Here is a 22,916-nt window from a genome sequence, read left to right on the forward strand (position 1 = left end):
GGTATTTACCCAAGAGAAATGAAAATAAGATTTATACACAAATGTTTATAGCAGCTTTAGTCATAATAGCCAAAACCAGGAAATATTCAACAGGTAAATGGATAACTATATGGTATATCCTCACAATGGAGTACTACTCAGCAATAAAAAGATACAAACTACTGATATATGCAATAGCACAGGTGAATCACAAAATCATTATACTTATGAAAAATACCACACACAAAAGACTATACATTGGACAGTTCCATTCATATAAAACTAGAAAGTGCAAATTTATGTGTAGTGACAGATCAGTGTTTGCCTGGTGCTGGAGGCAGAGGACAGGATTCTTCAGGAGTAATAGAAATGTTTTGTATCTTGATCATGGTTGTGGTTTGACAAATAGAGACATGTCAGATTTTATCGAATTGTACACTTCAGTGTATACAGTTTATTTTACCTAAGTACACCTCAATAAACTTATTTTATAAAAAGAAGTAATGGAAGCTGTACCCTAAAATTAACACAGGATTTAGTGCAGATGACTTACTTCGGCTAAAACAAGATTGCAGGTTGATAGACTACTGCAAAATTGAATTGAAAACCTGAAAGAAGGAAATAGAGACTCCCTCTGAACTAGGGATTAGTAGTTTGCTTTAGAAGGATACAATTTACTTTGAAATATTGCCTAGAGTTGAAATGCCTTCTTTTAAAAGTATGCTTTAGGGATAAAATATTTGCACTTTATGGCTAGCTTCAATATATGGGTGTATTTTTAGTCTTTTTTTTTTTTTTTTTTTGCGGTACGCGGACCTCTCACTGTTGTGGCCTCTCCCGTTGTAGAGCACAGGCTCCGGACGCGCAGGCCCAGCGGCCATGGCTCACGGGCCCAGCCGCTCCGCGGCATGTGGGATCTTCCCGGACCGGGGCACGTACCCACGTCCCCTGCATCGGCAGGCGAACTCTCAACCACTGCGCCACCAGGGAAGCCCTAGTCATCTTTTATACTTATTAAAGAACTGCAAATCACATAGAAGGACAAAAGAAATGAACAAAGGATATGATGTGTATAGATAATTTATAAATGAATAAATTCAAATGGCCAATGAACATGTGAGGTTATAGATGTATGGACAAAGATATTTGTTCCCACATTATTCATAATAGCAAAAATAAATAAGAATAACTGCAATGTTTAATAATAGCAGATTAATTAGGTGAATTATATTATTTCCATGATGCCAACTTTGAGAATTATATTGTAGAAGAGTGTTTGTTGGTGTGAGAAAATTTTAGTAGTGTAATACAAAATTCAAAAGACAGATTACCAGTGAAGGATTCTGGAATATTTTCCAAAAGACAGATTACTAGATTGTATACTACAACTGATTATAAAATAATATATTTCAATATTAAAAATATTAAGATACACACCAGAATTTTAACAGTGGTTATCTTTGGTTGATGGCATTCTAAGAAATTTGTTTTTGTTTTCATGGTAGTTATTTTTTTTGGTGCTCTTTAGTTTTTAAAAAATTTTTAAATTGAAGTATAGTTGTTTACAATATTTTGTTAGTTTCAGGTGTCTAGCAAAGTGATTCAGTTATATATATTTATATTTTTATATTGTTTTCCATTATAGGTTATTATAAGATATTAAATATAGTTCCCTGTGCTATACAGTAAATCCTTATTTTTAAAAAAAATTTTATTTATTTTATTTTTGGCTGTGTTGGGTCTTCGTTGCTGTGCATGGGCTTTCTCTAGCTGTGGCGAGCAGGGCTACTCTTCGTTGCAGTGCAAGGGCTTCTCATTGCGGTGGCTTCTCTTGTTGCGGAGCACGGGCTCTAGGCACACTGGCTTCAGTGGCTGTGGCATGTGGGCTCAGTAGTTGTGGTTCGCGGGCTCTAGAGCACAGTCTCAATAGTTGTGGCACACGGGCTTAGCTGCTCCACTGCATGTGGGATCTTCCTGGATACAGGGATCAAGCCCGTGTCCCCTGCATTGGCAGGTGGATTCTTAACCACTGCGCCACCAGGGAAGCCCTACGGTAAATCCTTTTGCTTATCTATTTTATGTATAGTAGTTTGTATCTGCTATTAAAAAAATTCTTCTTCATTGAGTATATAGTTTCTTCGATGTAGAGAAATAAAGAGTAGCTTGAAGATTAGCAGAAGGTTGAACATTAATACTATATTAATACTATAGTATTATATAGTATACAGTATAATTCATTATACTGTTCTTTCTATTTTTGTAAATTCTTTGAGAATTTCAAAAAAGTTTTAAAATAGCTTGAAAACCTTCACTTTATTTACAGCACTGTATGAGCCATATTTATCAAGCATAGCTCCATTTATGAGGCTATTTAATGGCAGGTTAAAGGGTCTTTAAGCTTGATTTTAATAAATGCATCGTATAATAAAAATTTATTCACATTAAATACAAAGCAAATTATCACCTCTAACTGCTGGCTGATTTAGATTTAACTTCCAAGCAGGAAGAGATTTTGAGTTTGGACACAAAGATCTGTTGATGATGTATTGATGATCCATTAATGGTCAGTAATCTTTGGGAATTCCCTGGCTGTCCAGTGGTTAGGACTCGGTGCTTTCACTGCCTGGGCCTGGGTTCAGTCTCTGGTTGGGGAACTAAGATCCCGCAAGCCGTGCAGCATGGCACCTCCCGCCCCACCCCCCCCAAAAAAAGTCAGTAAACTTTCTAGCCTTGTAGAAACAGGTGGTGAATTTTCCTGTTTGACATCCAGCAATACTCTGATTCCTAGGTGAGTTGCAGCCAAATTGGATATTGGTAGTATTTCTCTTGATTAATTCATTTATAATAGAGTTATATACATTTCTAAATTCTAATTTTATTTATTTTTTGAATAAATAATACAATAATATGGTATAAAATTTTTAAAGTTGTGTAGCAAAAAGTCTTCTTCTATTCTCTGACTCTGGGCCACAAGTTCCCTGCCTTGGGGATGTTAAAGCCTACCACCAAAGATCACCAGGAACACATCTGTATCTTAACAAAAATAAGTTACATTTAGCTTGTTGCAGCAAGGAATAACATATACTAGAATAACTGTGGGGCATCTCAGAAGGAAGGAATTAGAAAGGAGGATATACAGGGTTTTAGGAACTGAGACTGGTCATAGAGTGATTTTAGGGTGGAAGTTAGTAGTCTGGGCAGGGACTGGCTAGAATATGTAATTTAGGTGAGTTGCTGGAATGGTCAATGGTTTTATCTTTAGTACACCTGAGTCCCTGAGGAGTTACTGTCAGATCAGTTTGTCTGTGGTACTGGAACGTAATGAGCTGATGTTAAAAAAAAAAGTTAGAGCTTAGTCTGTAATGCATATTGTGGTTTGGTTTGGTTCACTTTATCTGACTTTTTTTTTTTTTTTTGCTGTGCTGGGTCTTCATTGCTGCGGGCTTTCTTTAGTTGCGGTGCGAGGGCTTCTCATTGCAGTGGCTTCTCTTGAGCATGGGCTCTAGACACGTGGGCTTCAGTAGTTGTGGCTCACGGGCTCTAGAGCGCAGGCTCAGTAGTTGTGGTGCATGGGCTTAGTTGCTCCGCGGCAGTGGGATCTTCCTGGACCAGGGCTGGAAGCCATGTCCCCTGCATTGTCAGGCGGATTCTTAAGCCCTGTGCCACCAGGGAAGCCCTATCTGACTTTTAAGTCATAGTGTTTTTCTGAGCATTTGGGAGCAATTTGTAGTTTCTGTTTCAATTTTTACTCTTTGCTTCTGATCATTTGTTAAGTAAGCTTGAGGATTTATCATTTAGGGTAAGTGATCAATCAAGATCTGTATCTTTGTTAAATAGGCTGTGAGTGTTTATCAAGCTTTTGATGGTAGTAATTTTGACCTCTGTAAGCCCCGAGCCATTTTTTTCTTTTTCTTAGATGATTTTTGAATCACCTGGCATGATAATGGCTGACTGCAGCATGTAAGACTCTGGAGATCACACACATGGCATCTGTAGCAGACAAAACCTCAAACAAGAATTATTATTAAAGTTTGAAATAATGTCCCATATATCCCATATCTATTTTGATCTTCCTTTGGTAACCAAATCATTTTTTCCCCTTTAATTTGGATATGGATTATTCACCTTTGCCTGTGTCTGAAGAATTAGTCTTGCATTTGGTGATTATCAAGGAATAAAGGGCAGGGTGTTTATTGACAGTTTAGAATCTTGAACCAGCAGAGAGAGAAGAAATAGCCAAGAGAATAAAGGGCAAAATAATGGAAACTGCATGGTAATCAGTGGCTTCTGGTGTCTGAGAGATTGTGTTTCTGTTGATCTTGGCCATAAATGGTCTATTCACATTATCTTCTGCTTTTGGACCAAAACAATTCTGGAAATCCTAACTCAGACACAGTGTCTGGCCATAGCGATGATGTCAGTAATACACATAATTAATTTGTTCTCTGTAGTGTTAATAGTTACAATTATATGATACCTTTACAGAAGTTCTTTTGACATGTCTCCACAAGGCTCAATTCTTGATCTTTAGATTATCACTGGGAGCTTTAGGTGAATGTAAGGAAGAAGCAGAAACTACTTGTTGATGTTGAGTCTGTAGGTTTTAGTTAATTTATTATTATTAACCAGCCTTATCAGAATGGAAGAGAGTGGAATCTTCTGTTGAAGTACATAATCAGTTTTATAAGGAGTCAGTCATTTATTATTCTGAAAGTAAGAATATGTTCTGAACAGAGAAGACATTGACACATCTCCAGGCCTTTGATTTATGCTATAAAATGTATTAAGAATTTCACCAATACAAGCTTATTTAAACCTAGAGATAAAATCTTTTTGTAGACAGCTATTGTATCAGTCTTTGTATATAAATGTATCTTTAACCTGAAAGATGTACAAACATTGAAGCATATCTACTTTTAACACATTTTACTTACACATAATTAACTTAGGAAGACTATACTCTTTTCATTCATTAGGTTTTTTTTCTTTTTACCCCATTTTAATAAAGCAAAGAGCTCTCACAATAGTTTGAGTTAGTTAAAAGTTGGAGAATGACAAACAGAGCTAATAATTTCTGTAATCTTCAAAAATATTTTTAATAAGGTAAAGGATCAAGTGTTGTGTAACCTAATGGTCACTTAGTGTAAACCCAAAGATATTGTAGGTGTGAGAAACATCTTCACAGTTTTATTATTCTGCATTTGGAGAAGAACAAAATCAAAGAGAATTGTTATGTGACAGAATATTAACTGTCACTATCCAAAGGTGAGAAGTAGTTACAGGCAGTATCTTTAAAAGCACAACAATAAGTGACAGTGTTTATTAGGAATGTCAACTTGTTTCCAAAAGTAAGTAATTAAAAAAAAAAGATTTATGAGTTTGTCAAAAAGCACAGAGTTAATAGAATATTTTGATGATTTAAGGAATGTCTTCCCTGGGCACAGAATAACTTTGCTCTTTTAACAGAAAGAAAATCAAATTCTAGTTTTACTCTTCATTATTCATGAAAGAATTTGCATTAAAAGGACTTATAAGCCATTATTCCTTATGAAAAACCCCTCACGTCTGAACAGTTTGTCAGAAATTTTAACGTATTTTCTTTCTCCCTTCAAAGGTTTTTTTTGTTTGGTTTGGTCTGGTTTGGTTTTTGTAGCTACTACAAACCCAGACAAATAAAGTATACTAATTCTCATACTGTCTACCCTTGTGGTATGCTGTCTCATTTGTCTTTCATTATATTCTGTCACATTTTGGCACGACCAGAAATTTCTCTTTTTTTCCCCCAGTTTTATTGAGATATAATTGATATATAACATTGTGTGAGTTTAAAGCGTACAACGTGTTGATTTGATATATTTTGCAAAATGATTACCACAATAGCATTAGCTAACAATGTGTAACACCATATAATTACCATTTCTTTTTTGTGGTGAGACAGACATTTCTTATTTTAAGACAAAATTATTCTCTATTTCTATTTAAGCAAAAGCACATCTGATACCATACATTCACATTCCCCTGTCTTCGCACACATTCTTTTACATTCATTCAAAATCAATAATGGAAGACATTGTTAAGAGTTAAAGGTTGAGGGACTTCCCCATGGTCCAGTGGTTAGGAATCTGCCTTCCAATGCAGGGGACGCGGGTTCAATCCCTGGTCGGGGAACTGGGATCCCACATGCCACAGGGCAACTATGCCCGCGAGCTGCAACTACTGAGCCCGTGTGCCACAAGTAGAGAGAAGCCCTCATGCCTCAACGAATGACCCCACATGCCGCAACCTAGATCTGATGCAGCCAAATAAATAAATATTTTAAAAATATATATTAAAAAAGAGTTAAAGGTTGAATGAGAGGGAAATTCTGAGGGCGTTAGAAATGAGTAATCTTATAACTTCCAGAGAGTTACAAATTGTAAGGGCTTTCCTTGTTTCTTAAGGATTAATTAATCTCTAAATTCTCTTTAGGGTGAGGCCAATTAGTCTTTTCCAGTTTTTTTATCTCCTAGGCACATCAAAATAGGGACTAATTGCTAGAGATCGGGGAAGCCTACATAAGCCTGATTTCTTCAATAAATGTTCTTTTTTCCTGGGGTTTGGGAAGTCTTTCAGGGAGGCACTTTTAGAATTTGAATTGCATTTGGAAGCCTCTTCATGTTAAAGAATGCAGACCACTGGGTATTTAGAATTCTGTTTCCTATCTTGTTTTAAGGTGCCTCTCAAATAAACAATTTTGTTCATGTTAAAAGTTCCCCAAGAGGACTTCCCTGGTGGCTCAGTGGTTAAGAATCCACCTGCCAATTCAGGAGACATGGGTTCAAGCCCTGGTATGAGAAGATCCCACATGCTGCGGAGCATCTAAGCCTGTGTGCCACAACTACTGAGCCTGTGCTCGAGAGCCTGCGAGACACAACTACTGAGCCTGTGTGCCACAACTACTGAGACTGTGCTCTGGAGCCCACGAGATACAACTACTGAGCCCGTGTGCCACAACTACTGAGCCTGCACTCTAGAGCCTGTGAGCCACAACTCCTGAAGCCCATGCACCTAGAGCCCCTGCTCCACATCAAGAGAAGCCTGTGCACTGCAATGAAGAGTAGCCCCGCACTTGCCACAACTAGAGAAAGCCCGCATGCAGCAACAAAGACCCAACGCAGCCAAAAATAAATTAAAAAAAAAAAAGGTCCCCAAGAGGCCATTTGTAATTTGAAATTTTTCCTTGGTGAAATTATACCGTTTATTGAGTATACTCATAATCTGAAAATGTGAAGGAAGCAGATAGAGGAGGCAAAGATTCAGGCTGAGAAAACACCATGTGACCTGCAACGATTGTTAAGGATGGCACTTTTGCAACCACATGTCTCCAGAAGACATTAAGTGACACCAAAGATAAACCGTCATCAATTGAGGGCTGATCAGAGCCTCAGCCCCAGCTAGACAGAACTAAGCAAAACACTTCTCAGGATTGTAAGAACTAAGGAAGGTCCTTAGGAAGTTTTAGAAAAATTGACCCAATGCAGAGTTTGCCTAAAGATACTGGTCTAATGAGACCTTCTGAACTTGTCAGCCTTTGGGGCTGGCTGGAAAATACACTTTTTAGGTCTTAGTCTGTCCTCTGCCTATGGGCTGCCTCTTCTAGATGAATGACACTCAAGATACTGAACAAGCAGACAGATGATAGGAATGCTGTTAATTAGGTAGAAGCCAGATTTCACTCCTGAACAGAACAATCTGATGTGACAAAGTCAGAGGACCCACGTATCACCTTAACCCTGAAGTGCTTGAGAAAATTATTGAAGATCAGGTAACTCACTCTAGTAGGCAGGGTGGCCTTGAGCAGGTGGAAATCAAGTGGCCTCATATGTGCACACTGTTACAAAGTCATGGGTCTCCCCAGAAACAAGGTCAACTGAAGGATTTACTTATAGTTAAAGAAAAAAAAGTTAGGTTTATTTAACTTGCTGCAACAAGCAGAGAGAACTAGAGGAAATAGGGATCTTCTCTATAGGGGGAGGCAGTTAGGAAAGGCTGCTCATTGGATACTGTTGTTAGATGAAGGACTGTTGTTGGATTTTAGGGTGGAAGTTTGTAATCTGGGCAAGGACTAGTTAGAATTTGTAGACTAGATGAGTTGCTAGAACTCACGAAGTTCTAGTGTTAGATCAGATCTAGTGTCTATGCAGAATTACTGTTAAATTAGTTTGCTTGAGGTCTTATCTTGAAACGTATGGATCTGAAGCATCTGGTATTGAAAAGAATTTGAGCTTAGTCTGTGATTGATGTTGTGGTTTGGTTTGGTTCACTTCATCTGTTTTATGAGTCATAGTACAGTTATAAGTTGGGACTTCTGTTTTGATTCTGAGAGATTGCTGGTGTTTCTTATGTGTATAAAAGTATATTTGTAATTGTTGAATGGCTTTAGGAAAAAATTTTGACTTCAAGAATTCAGTATTAGTTTTCTATTGCTGTGTAACAAATTACCACAAACTTAGTGGCTTAAAACAACATTTTTTTAGCTCCTAGTTCTGTGGGTCAGAGGTACATTTGTGGCATAGACTTCTCTTCTCAGGGCTCAAAGGCTGAAATCAAAGTGCCTACCAGGCTGAGTTTACATGTGGAGGCTGAGGGAAGAATCTGATCTTTAGCACATTCAGGTTGCTGGCAGTTCCTTGTGGTGGTAGGAGTGAAGTCCTTATTTTTAGCTGGAGGCCACTCCCAGCTCCTAGAGTCTGCCTTCATTCCTTGCACCGTGGCCTGCTCTATCTTCAAGCTAACAATGGAGAAATTGCACATCAAATCCCTCTCATGCTTCAGCTCTCTGAACTCCTGTATCTGACCTCTAGATCCAGATTAAAAGGTCTTCTGTGATTAGGTCAGGTGTACCTGGACAGTCTCCCTATTTTAAGGTCACCTGATATGGGACCTTAATTATGCTTGCAGACTTCCTTCCAGCAGTACCTAGATGATTGTTTGATGGAGTAACTGGGAGAAGGTGTGTGTATACCATGGACCAGGCATCTTATGGGGTCTGCTTTCTGCTAACCACAGTGCCTTTGTGTGTTTTGAAGGATAAGCCACAGAATTTCCTCTTTGTCACCTTAGTAACTCTTAGTTGTTTACAGGTGTAACTTAAATTTTAATGTTGCTGCTAAGAGTCAGTTTGGGGTATAGCTCTGCTGATTTGAGAAAAGTCTTAGTTATGTATAAAACGGATTAACATAGGGAAAGTTGTTGCCAGTGGGATTGCCTTTCTTTTTGCCCTTGGCATCTGTTACTTTTCTTTTTTTTGCGGTAAGCGGGCCTCTCACTGCTGTGGCCTCTCCCGTTGCGGAGCACAGGCTCCGGACGCACAGGCTCAGCGGCCATGGCTCACGGGCCCAGCCGCTCCGTGGCATGTGGGATCTTCCCGGACCGGGGCACGAACCCACGTCCCCCGCATCGGCAGGCGGACTCTCAACCACTGCGCCACCAGGGAAGCCCTGTTACTTTTCTTTTAATGAAGTTTTTTATAAAAACTTGGAAAAATGTAGGGCAGAGCAGATAGGAAAAAAAAAAAAGCTGTCTGTAGTCCAAACACTCTTGCTTATACTTTCATCCTTTTCTTCCAATTTTTATTGTTCAATTAAAAAAATATCATTATGATATAGTGTGCACAATAATTGTATACTGACTTATATACATTTTTTTCTGATTATAAAAGTGATACAGAGTAATCAGAGAAAGTTTAAAAATAGGCAAGTTGGAAGAATAAGATAATTTAGAATCTTGTTACCTAGTGTTAATATTGGATATATTTCCTTATTGCCTTTTCTAATGCATTATTTAGTCACAATTTAGATCATATTGTATAGATTTATTTTTAAGGAGTTAAACACTGGACCACTTGTCAATTTTAAATAACAGGTAGTTGGCATATTACTTATCACCTATGAGTTTTTTGTATCCTAACCTTTAAAAGTGACTACTTTAATTCTGTGTGAATTTTAGATTCATAAATATGTCTTTTATTTTTAAAATTTTACGTGTGCATGTACATATATGTATATTTATGTTCCGTATCTTATGGGGGAAAAAATAGAGAGGCAAAAAAATAGAGAAAGCATTCCATTGTCTGTTCAAATTGACTCACTCCCTCAGGGTCCCTGACAGCTGAGTTTTCACTCTACCTTATATTATAATATCATCAGTGGACCAAGGCCATCAGCGTTTCCATTGGCTCTTCTTCCCTCTTGCTTTTTGAGACAAGATACCATGGCTCTGGCCTCCCTGTGGGGAACAGCAGCTCAGGAGAAGAAAATGCTTTGAAAAGAGGTCTTTACAGAACATTGCAGACTTAGAGGGTGAAAGAGAGCACCATGTGCCTCTTTTCCCCTCTTCTCTTGGCTTCTCATACTGACTAGAATGCCAAAATGTCTCAGCTGAAGGTGCAGACTGATATTGGGCAGTATTTCCCTGCTAAAACATTGATAGACTGGGCACTCGCTATATGAATTTTTAAAGAATACAGAAAATCATTATTTGAGTTACTTGTTAATGAAAATAGTTTGTTTTATTACTTACTACCCTTCTGTTTTTGAGGAGAGAGGTGAGGTAAAGACAAATATTTTGTTTTGTAATGTTCCTTGCAAAGTATCCAAAATGTGATTTGGATGTGGTCATCAACCATGTCAAGAATGATTCTATTTTAACAGTGGTGTGAAAAAAATCATTCTAGAAACACATTTCTTAGGATTGGGAAGGAACTGAAACATAAAATTTGCACATGAGTGGAAGTTTGATCTCTGAGTTACATAATCTTCCTGAAATCAACCTAGACTTCTGAGTCTGGGGTTCAAAGTGAATAAAGCTAGACTTGAAAATCTTTGGGATCATGACTTCTGCAGTTTTTTCCTTAATTTTAGTTAAACTCTGACTGGGGTCATCTAGGCTTAAGTGTTTTTGCATTTAAAAGGTTTTTAAAAAAATTATTGATGTATAATATACAAAAGTGCACAGATCCTAAGTGTATAGCTTGATAAATTTTCACAAAGGAAACATACTTGTGTAGCCAGTATTCAAATCAAGAAAATAGAACATTACCTACAGTAAGTGTTGAGGTAATTTTCTTTCAAGAAGGCTATGTAGGTGATATATTTTCTGAGTCCCTTTTGATTTTGTGAATGTCTTTCTATTACCTTTACATATAATATAAAGTATTTGGCTGAGTACAAAACTTACAAGTTACAACCTTTTCTCCTTAGAGTTCTACACATATTCCAGTGATGTTAGAAATCTAATATTCTAGGGCTTCCCTGGTGGCGCAGTGGTTGAGAATCCGCCTGCCGATGGAGGAAACACGGGTTCGTGCCCTGGTCCGGGAAGATCCCACATGCCGCGGAGCGGCTGGGCCCGTGAGCCGTGGCCGCTGGGCCTGCGCGTCCGGAGCCTGTGCCCCGCAACGGGAGAGGCCACAACAGTGAGAGGCCCACATACCGCAAAAAAAAAAAAAAAAAAAAAAAAAATCTAATATTCTAGAAAAAAGAACTGTAGACCATCATGATTTAAGTTTTTTCTTTATCCTTATAATTCAACATTTTTTCAAGAATATGCCTCTTGATTAGTTTTTCCTGAAATGCAGAAATTCAATGTGTTTAAACAAACCTTTCTGTATAGCTCAGAAAAGTTTTCTAATTTATTTTGAGTATTTTTCCTGTTACATTCGTTCTAGTTTAGTTTTTCAGGAATATCATTAACCTCTTATTTTGGATCTCCAGCCTCTATTCTTTGTATGTCATTGTCTCTCACCATTTTCATATTTGTCTTTTTCCTTTGTATTCCAAAATAACTTCTCTAGTTTGTCTTACATATTATATACTTTATTTTTATCAGTTTCATTTCTGTTCTTTGCTCTCTCCTAGCATTCTCCTAGAATTGTTACACAGTCCGTTCTGTTGTAATGATTGTCAAAATTCATTGAATTGTATGCTATGTAAAGATGATTAAGAAAAAAAGCATATATCTGATAAAGGACATACTCAGAATATATAAGAACTTTTATCAGTCAATGGAAAAAATATATTGAATAAATTTTTAAATGGACAGAAGAATTGGTTGATTAGGCATGTCCCAAAAGGAAGATAGTCAGATAGCCAATAAACAAGTGGAAGCGTGCTCAGCATCACTATTCACCAATGAAATGTAAATTAGAACCACAAAGAGATAGAAGTAGACACTCACTATAATGGAGTAAAATTTAAAAGTGACCAGTACTAAATGTTGGCAAGGAGTAATTGGAACCCTCACACCTTGCTGATGTGAGTAAAATGGTATAAGACTTTGGTGAACTGTTTGATGAAACCTATGCCTACGCCCCTAACCTTGCATTCCCAATCCTGGGTGAAAGGGGTGCTTACATCCACCATAAGACAGATAGAAGAATGTTCATAGCAACATTATTCATAGTAGCTCGGAATTGGAAAGGTTATCTAACACATTTTGCTGCCCCTAGCCTTATTAATGCAGTCATGCTTAACATGTAGCGATCTGCTTTTAGTTTAATATGTGCTATTAATGAAAATTTATGTAGGGTATCCCTCCCAATTTTCTAATTTTTGAAATGTTTTTCAAATTTCTTAAAACTTTTTTCTTTAAACTAGTTTGATTTTGGAGCACTAAAAGAAAGAATTTGTTGCACAGAGAGCCTAGAGCACCAATTATAAAAATGCCAACTTTTGGTCTGCATTTAGCCCAAATACTCTTTTATTCTTGGATCATTCTTAAGTTTCATTAATTTAAACTGCTTTTAGAATCTTACACGTTACTTTCCTAATTGAATGGTGCATTTATTTATTTATTACTCACTGCACTAGTTGTTTGCTCATATTAACTTGTTAATGCTGTTTCATTTTTTGAATAAATACTATAGAGCAGTGCTGTTCAATATAACTTTGTGAATTGATAGAAATGTTGTGTATTTATGCTCGCCAATATGACAGTCACTGAGCACATGAGGTTATTGACCATTGAAATGTGGTCAGTGCAACTGAGGAACTAAATTGTATTTAATTTTAATTAATTTAAATTTAAGTTAAAATGGCCACATGTGGCTAGTAGCTACCTTATTAGACAGTGTAGCTTTAGAGTTAAGAAGGATGAATTGAGAAAAATACAAGAATTTAGAATGATATGAAATTAAGAAAAAATGCATTTATCATTTAATTTAGAACATTGGTTCTCAATCTGCACATTAGGCTGCACATTAGCATTACCTGGAGAGCTTTTTGAAACTACCAGTTTCTGGGACACTAATCGAAAACCAACTGAATCCAGATTTCTAGAAATGGATGAGGGCATTATATTTTCAGAAACTCCCTAGGTTATTCTAATGTACAATTGGAGTTAAAAATCAGTAAATTATAGTAGTGCTTCTTAATGTGCACCTAAGCATCTTGTTAAAATGCAGATTCTGATTTCAATATGTTTGAGCTAGGCCAGATATCCTGCACTTCTAACAAACTCCTGGGTGATTTTGATATTTTTGATCCCCAGACTACACTTTGAGGAGGAAAGAATTTTAGGATGAAAGGTTGAGCAGGAGTTTGCCATATCTGAAATGAACATTTGGTGGCATAATTGTAGAATTCAACAGTTGATATCTGGCTCAGACTTAGTTTCTATATGTCTCAACAATAGTGTGCACATAATATATACCTCAAAGTACTTAATTAGAAATTGATGATGAACCAAACCTTTTCTGCTGGCCAGTGTCTAGGGAAGAGGTTTTGTTTTGTTTTGTTTTGTTTAGATAAAATAGGGAAGAGATCTCTGAAGATGTAACATCTGAGCAGAGAGTTGAGTAGAATGAAGGGGCTACCATGGCAGGTATGCAGTGGGAGTGATTGAGGTTCATGGCAACCAGCTCAGCAGAAAGCCCAGCAGCTTTCACCACTGAAATAACAAAAATAAGAGTAGAAGTAAGTGAAATAGGGACCAGAAAAACAATAGAAAAGATTAACAGAATTAAGAATTGGTTTTTGAAATGATTAACATAATTGACAGACTTTAGACTGAGAAAAGAAAAGGCAAATAAATAAATTAAGAAATGAAAAAAGGAGACATTACAACTGATACCACAGAAATATAAAGGATTATAAGAGACTACTGTGAACAATTATCCACTACAAATTGGGTAGCCTAGTAGAAACAGATAAATTTCTAGACACATTTAACCTATGAATTATGAAGAAGTGGAAAACTCTGAACAGACCAATAACAAATAAGGAGACTGAATCAGTAATCTAAAACCTCCCAACAAAGAAAAGCCCAAGATCAGATGGTTTCATTGGTGAAATCTATCAAACATTTTTTAAAAGAATTCATACCAATCCTTCTCAAACTCTTCCAAAAAATTGAGGGGGAGGGAGTGCTCCCAAACTCATTTTTTTTGAGGCCAGCATTACTCTGATACAAAGGCCAGATTAGGAAACTATAAGAAAAGAAAACTGCAGACCAATATCCCTGATGAATAGAGATGCAAAACTTCTCAACAGAATATTAGCAAACCTAATTAACAGCATGTTAGAAAGATCATTCACCACAATCAAGTGATATTTATCCCTAGGATGCAAGGGTATTTCAACATATGCAAATCAACAAATGTGATATACATCACATTAGTGGGATAAAAGATAAAAATCATATGATCATCTCAGTAGTTGCAAAAAAAGCATTTGACAGAATACAGCATCTTTTCTTGATAAATACACCCAACAAATTGCATATAGAAGGAACATACCTCAACTTAATAAAAGCCATATATGACCAGCCCACAGCCAACATCATATTCATCAATGAAAGGTTGAAAGCTTTTCCTCTAAGATCAGGAGTAAGACAAGGGTGCTTACTCTCACCTTTCTTATTCAGCATAGTACTGGAAGTCCTAGCCAGAACAATCAGGTAAGAAAATCAATCAATCCAGATCAGAAAGTAAGATGTAAAATTGTCTTAGTTTGCAGATGACATGATCTTACATAGAGAAAATCCTAAAGACTCCACCAAAACAAAAAACAAACAAAAAAACAGTTAGAACTAATAAACAAATTCAATTGTTTCAGGATACAAAACCAACGTACAGAAATAACTTGTGTTGCTGTACACTAACAGTGCAATATCTGAAAAAAATAAAACAATTCCATTATAATAACATCAAAAACAATAAAATACTTAGGAATAAATTTAATCAAGGAGATGAAAGATCTGTACACTAAAAACTACAAGATTTTGATGAAATTGAAGAAGACATAAACAAATGGAAAGACATCCTATATTTATAGATCAGAAGAATTAATATTATTAAAATGTCTATACTACCCAAAGTTGTCTGGAGATTCAATGCAATTCCTATCAAAATGCCAATGGTTTTTTTCACAGAAATAGAAAAAACAATCCTAAAGTTTGTGTGGAGCCACAAAAGACCCTGAATAACCAAAGCAATCTGGAGAAAGAAGAACAAAATTTGAGGCATCATACGTCCTGATTTCAAACTATGCTGCAAACCTCTAGTAGTCAAAACAGCATGGTATTGGCATAAAATAAAAACAGACACACAGGCCAACGGAACAGAATCAAGAGCTCAGAAATAAACCCTCACATATACAGTCAACTAATATTTGACAAGGGAGCCAAGAATACTCAATGGGGGAGAGCATAATCTCTTCAATAAATGGTGTTGGGAAAACTGTATAACTACAATGCAGAAGAATGAAATTAGATCACTCACAAAAATTAACTCAAAATGGATTAAAGACTTAAACATAAGACCTGAAACTGTAAAACTCCTAGAAGGAAACATAGGGAAAAGGCTGTTTGACATTGGTCTTGGTGACAATTTGGGGGGTATAACATCAAAAGCACAAGCAACAAAAGCAAAAATAAGTGGGACTACATCAAACTAAAAAACTTCTGCAGAGAAAAAGAAACCATCAACCAAGTGAAAAGGCAACCTACAGAATGGGAGAAAGTATTTATAAATCATATGTCTGATAAGAGGTTAATATCCAAAGTATGTAATAAACTCATACAACTCAATAGCAAAAAACCCAAACAATCCAATTTAAAAATGGAAAGAGGAACTGAATAGACATTTTCCCAAAGGAGACATTACAGATGGCCAACAGGTACATGAAAAGGTGCTCAACATCACTAATCATCTGGGAAATGCAAATTAAAATCATAGCAAGATACCACCTCAGACCTCTTGGAGTAACTGTTATTTTTCTTTTTAATGTGGATACACTTTAAGTGGTCTTTACTAACACCAATCATCTTTGAGTAACAAGAACCTCCTCTACTCTTAAAAAAAAGTACTGTAGTTTTATAACCCCTAAATTATCACATTTCTGGATAAATGGCCTTTTTTTTTTTTTTTTTTTGGCGGTATGCGGGCCTCTCACTGCCGTGGCCTCTCCTGTTGCAGAGCACAGGCTCTGGACGCGCAGGCCCAGCAGCCATGGCCCACGGTCCCAGCTGCTCCGCAGCATGTGGGACCCTCCCGGACTGGGGCACAAACCCGCGTCCCCCAAATTGGCAGGCGGACTCCCAACCACTGCGCCACCAGGGAAGCCCAATAAATGGCCTTTTGATTCATAGTCAAAAAATATTTTTAACTCTATGCTCTTGTTTTGAGACCCTTTAATCCCTCTGTTAACCCTACTTTCTTGTTGGTAATGATTATAGTTTATAAAATAACATGGCTATATTAAAAATGAAGGTACCAGGAACCCCAAGTGATAATATGAAGAAACCAATAAAGCAGTAATTTGAGTGCTGACACTACTGACATTTTGATTCTTTTATTTAAAAATGCCTATTTAATATTTTGAACAAATGTCTGGAATTACTTATTAGCCTTGTAATCACTTGAGTACCTTTTCTTTGAAATTTGAAAAATTGTGCTAAGACATGATTTTGGAAGGATGACAGCTTTATAAATGGAATATTTAAAGAGGCAACACACAGCCACAGAAACGAAGGGAAACTTCCATGTGTGGTGGTGAGTGGTTTATTTATAATTTGAAAGGATGCAAGAACTGAACCTCTATGTTACAGTTCAAATACTTCATAGTTTAAAGCATGGGTAAGATGATAGAAGTTACAACTTCAGAGTCCAAGTGTTTAAGTTGTATCTTTTATTAATGAAATCCTGTGTGCCATTAAAGGCAGTTTGAAATGAACTTGTCAGAGATTTGGGTTTAGATAATCATCCACTGTGAAGTGAGTAGTGAAGCCAGTTGAATATCATCTTTTGTATACATTAGACATAAGACATAATGAAATTTCCAAACTTGGGCTTAGAGACATGTATATGCATAGTATTTAAGTTTTGATTCTAGTCTTATTCTTGTTCCCCCAAATCCACATTTATCCAAACCAGTGTTACTCAGAAGTGTGGTTCATGGACCAATGTCTGTCCACGAATTGTTACTAACTGCAGTAAATACAGAGAGTGAGCATTTAAAAACTTTTATAGCACCTTGACATTGGCACAACATCTATGCATGTGATCATTTTTCTAGTAATTTATTTTTATTGCATTTTACAAAGTATAGTTTTCCACTTGTTGATGCTGGAGTGGGGGCAGTTCCAACAGACAGTTTACAAAGCACTACTCTAGATCCTCTGCTTTTCACTCAGAAATTCTGAACTCTGTGTATTCAAGTGGCCACATAGGGGCTGGGGCAAGGGACATGAAGACCAGTAAACTATGACTATGTGGTGACTGGGAATGCAGGTGCTGATTATCTGAGATTAGTGGGCATGAGAATTGCCTGGGGTACTTGTTAACCATGCAGATGCCTGTGTAGATCTCCAAAGATCCTGATTCCACATGTATGAGACCTAAGAATCTGTGTTCTAAACAAATGCCTCTGATCAGTTGATTCTGATTAATTTTGTTCCTGGATAGGTTGTTTAAATCAGGATACTTGAGAGTAAAAGGAAGCATTATTAATAATTACATCAGGACAAAATAAATAAACCAGGATACTCAGACATATGGTCACTCTGTGCCTGGGGCATATTTTTTTAAACAGAGGTTTAACGTTTACTTGGAAAGTTTCTACTGTTTCCTTTCATTAGCAGACTTAGCTCGATTTCCTTTAGTCTTCTCTGGATTGTGGCTCTTCCCAGTCTTCTGTGAATCAATCTCAACTATAGTATGTATAGAACTATCCAGTAGAAGAAGGGAAATGGAATTCAGGGCTCTAAACATAGCTAGGGGTAACTTGGAGGGTGGTAAGACCCACTCCTTTAAAGTTGAAGATTCTTTTTTTCTGATTTGAAGGATATTGATTTTTAAAATAACCCTTACCATTTATGATAAAAACTCTCCAGAAAGTGGGCATAGCGGGAACCTACCTCAACATAATAAAGGCCATATACTACAAACCCACAGCAAACATCATTCTCAATGGTGAAAAACTGAAAGCATTTCCTCTGAGATCAGGAACAAGAAAAGGATGTCCACTCTCACCACTATTATTCAACATAGTTTTGGAAGTCCTAGCCACAGCAATCAGAGAAGAAAAAGAAATAAAAGGAATACAAATTGGAAAAGAAGAAGTAAAACTGTCACTGTTTGCAGATGACATGATACTATACATACAGAATTCTAAAAATGGCACCAGAAAACTACTAGATCTAATCAATGAATTTGGTAAAGTTGAAGGATACAAAATTAATACACAGAAATCTCTTGCATTCCTATACACTAATGATGAAAAATCTGAAAGAGAAATTAAGGAAACACTCCCATTTACCATTGCAACAAAAAGAATAAAATACCTAAGAATAAACCTACCTAGGGAGACAAAAGACCTGTATGCAGAAAACTATGAGACACTGATGAAAGAAATTAAAGATGATACCAACAGATGGAGAGATATACCATGTTCTTGGATTGGAGGAATCAATATTGTGAAAATAACTATACTACCCAAAGCGATCTACAGATTCAATGCAATCCCTATCAAATTACCAATGGCATTTTTTATGGAACTAGAACAAAAAATCTTAAAATTTGTATGTAGGCACAAAAGACCTCAAATAGCCAAAGCAGTCTTGAGGGAAAAAAACAGAGCTGGAGGAATCAGACTCACTGAATTCAGACTATACTGCAAAGCTACAGTAATCAAGACAATATGGTACTGGCACAAAAACAGAAACCTAGATCAATGGAACAAGATAGAAAGTCCAGAGATAAACCCATGCACCTGTGGTCAACTAATCTATGACAAAGGAGGCAAGGATATACAATGGAGAAAAGACAGTCTCTTCAATAAATGGTGCTGGGAAAACTGGACAGCTATGTATAAAAGAATGAAATTAGAACACGCCCTAACACCATACACAATAATAAACTCAAAATGGATTCGAGACCTAAATGTAAGACTGGACACTATAAAACTCTTAGAGGAAAACATAGGAAGAACACTCTTTGACATAAATCACAGCAAGATATTTTTTGATCCACCTCCTACAGTAATGGAAATAAAAATAAAAATAAACAAATGGGACCTAATGAAACTTAAAAGCTTTTGCACAGCAAAGGAAACCATAAACAAGACCAAAAGACAACCCTCAGAATGGGAGAAAATATTTGCAAATGAAGCAACTGACAAAGGATTAATCTCCGAAATTTACAAGCAGCTCATGCAGCTCAGTAACAAAAAAACAAACAACCCAATCCAAAAATGGGCAGAAGACCTAAATAGACATTTCTCCAAGGAAGATATACAGATTGCCAACCAACACATGAAAGAATGCTCAACATCATTCATCATTAGAGAAATGCAAATCAAAACTACAATGAGATATCATCTCACACTGGTCAGAATGGCCATATCATCAAAAAATCTAGAAACACTAAATGCTGGAGAGGGTGTGAAGAAAAGGGAACACTCTTGCACTGCTGGTGGGAATGTGAATTGGTACAGCCACTATGGAGAACAGTATGGAGATTCCTTAAAAAACTACAAATAGAACTACCATATGACCCAGCAGTCCCACTACTGGGCATATACCCTGAGAAAACCATAATTCAAAAAGAGTCATGTACCAAAATGTTCATTGCAGCTCTATTTACAATAGCCAGGACATGGAAGCAATCTAAGTGTCCATCATCGGATGAATGGATAAAAAAGATGTGGCACATATATACAATGGAATATTACTCAGCCATTAAAAGAAACAAAATTGATTTATTTGTAGTGAGGTGGATGGACCTAGAGTCTGTCATACAGAGTGAAGTAAGTCAGAAAGAGAGAGACAAATACCGTATGCTAACACGGTATATATGGAATCTAAGAAAAATAAATGTCATGAAGAACCTAGGGGTAAGACGGGAATAAAGACACAGACCTACTAGAGCATGGACTTGAGGATATGGGGAGGGGGAAGGGTAAGCTGTGACAAAGTGAGAGAGTGGCATGGACATATATACACTACCAAACATAAAATAGATAGCTAGTGGGAAGAAGCCTCATAGCACAGGGAGATCAGCTCAGTGCTTTGTGACCACCTAGAGGGGTGGGATAGGGAGGGTGTGAGGGAGAGAGACACAAGAGGGAAGAGATGTGGGAACATATGTATATGTATAACTGATTAACTTTGTTATAAAGCAGAAACTAACACACCATTCTAAAGCAGTTATGCTCCAATAAAGATGCTAAAATAAAAAAACCTTATGGTTTATAGACTTCTGGCTGTTGGGTCACAGGGAATCTAAAGTAGACTACATTATAAGATAGGTAAAAGAAGAGGTGATAGCCAATTTTAAAATGTCAAAATTTTTTTTCTGTTCAAGTTGCTAATTTACCATGATGTTGTATATAAACTTTATATCCAGTGTAGACTGAAGTTAATGTTAACATTTCGAGATTAGAAAACACAACTAGACCTCCCATACCTATTTTTCTCAAGTTTATGCTCTGTTACTATAGCAAGTTATTCTGTGGAAGAGCTCCATCCTGTTAGTTGTGTTCTGGTTATCAGTAATATTTTAAGCAACTACCTTTTAATAATACATACGTACATACATGAAAAACATCTATGGGCTTCCCTGGTGGCGCAGTGGTTGAGAGTCCGCCTGCCGATGCAGGGGACACGGGTTCGTGCCCCGTTCCGGAAAGATCCCACATGCCGCGGAGCGGCTAAGCCCGTGGGCCATGGCCGCTGAGCCTGCGCGTCCGGAGCCTGTGCTCCGCAACGCGAGAGACCACGGCCGTGAGAGGTCCGCGTACCGCAAAAAACAAACAAAAAACATCTATGATTCCCCTGATCAGGAACTGAAGTCAAACTTCCAAGACATGGTTTCATTAGGTCTGTTTGGAAGAAATAAATGCCCTTTTAGTGTTGTGATTTCTTTTCCTTCATTTTTTTAAACCATAGTTTCATTTTTAACACGTTTTCCATAGATAAAAGATACTCATATCATCTAGTCCCTTGTCTCACTTTTAGCTTATCTACTGAATCAACTTCAAGTCTTTTATCTTTATATATATAACATAATTTATACATGCACACACACGTATATCTTTTAAATGACTTTGACTTTAACTGTGGCCTTTTAAAAAATTAGAATCGATCACCTATAATATACAGTATCTTTGATTTTTTTCCCATGTAGTTCTGGTGCTGTGGATGTGAAATCGTGGTGATGCATTAGGTTTAATTTGTTACGTAAAAGTAATGTGTTTATGGTTTTTCTCTATACCTTTAACTGTTTAAAATTTTTTTTTTCTCTCTTCCTAGCTGTCCCCTTTCCTCCAACACAGCGGCTTACTTTGAAGGAAGTATTTGAGAATGGGAAACCTAAAATTGATGTTTTGAAAAACCATTTGGTAAAGGAAGGGCGACTGGAAGAGGAAGTAGCCTTAAAGATAATTAATGATGGGGCTGCCATCCTGAGACAAGAGAAGACAATGATAGAAGTAGATGCTCCAATCACAGGTATGAGAAGTATTCGCATGGTGGTACTTAGATTTGAGCTAATTTGAGAAGTGATTACAAATAACCAACTAAAATGTGTGATAATTATTCTAGGAATTGTGAGCAGTCTTAGGATTGTTTAGTATGTTTGTCATTCATTGAAGAAATACAATTTAAAATGTCTAATATTTCCAGTAGGACTATTTCATATTGATAGATTGCCTGCAATTATCGAGCAGTCCAGTCAAAAGCTAGACTGATTTAAGTTAAAAGTTAAACTGTGGTCCTATTGGTGTAATGCCCTTTCTCTTCTAAGACATAATTTTTCACCTCACCCTAGGTCTGTTTTTTTTTCCTAGTATGTGGTGACATTCATGGACAGTTTTTTGACCTGATGAAGTTGTTTGAAGTTGGAGGATCACCTAGTAATACACGCTACCTCTTTCTGGGTGACTATGTGGACAGAGGCTATTTCAGTATAGAGGTAAATATTAAACTGGATGTGTTGGAACTATCATATTATCTTTTTAAAAAAATTTCTTTCCATTCTTCAGTAGAAGAAATTAAAATGAGAACACTGGCAGAATTTATAAACTTTGTTACTTTCAATGATTAAAGTGATAGAGATACGTTTTAATTGATAGAAAAAGAACTATTTCTTGGGCTTCCCTGGTAGCGCAGTGGTTGAGAGTCCGCCTGCCGATGCAGAGGACACGGGTTCGTGCCCCGGTCTGGGAAGATCCCACATGCCGCGGAGTGGCTGGGCCGGTGAGCCATGGCTGCTGAGCCTGTGCTCCGCAACGGGAGAGGCCACAACAGTGAGAGGCCCGCATACCGCAAAAAAAAAAAGCAGCTGTGATACTAAAGCTGCCAGGAAAATAAATGACAAGAGAAATATATCTTACTCTTTAGTTAGATAGGCAGTCTAAGTTCATGAATCAGAAAAGTTCAGTATTATCTTGCCAGTGTCTCAA

At 37.0% G+C, this 22,916-nt stretch overlaps 1 protein-coding gene across 4 annotated transcripts in view; it reads left to right on the plus strand.

The window, feature by feature from the left end:
* PPP3CC (protein phosphatase 3 catalytic subunit gamma) overlaps positions 1 to 22,916 on the plus strand; it is a 90,766-nt gene that overhangs the window by 18,816 nt on the left and 49,034 nt on the right. For all 4 annotated transcript variants that reach the window (XM_067039861.1, XM_059072472.2, XM_059072471.2 and 1 more), the window contains exons 2-3: positions 21,766 to 21,963; positions 22,302 to 22,426. In XM_067039861.1, coding sequence (XP_066895962.1) covers positions 21,766 to 21,963; positions 22,302 to 22,426 — 323 coding nt within the window. The remainder of the gene's footprint in view (positions 1 to 21,765; positions 21,964 to 22,301; positions 22,427 to 22,916) is intronic.

The sequence above is a fragment of the Kogia breviceps genome, chromosome 8 (assembly GCF_026419965.1).
Source record: "Kogia breviceps isolate mKogBre1 chromosome 8, mKogBre1 haplotype 1, whole genome shotgun sequence".
Lineage (NCBI taxonomy): Eukaryota > Metazoa > Chordata > Mammalia > Artiodactyla > Physeteridae > Kogia > Kogia breviceps.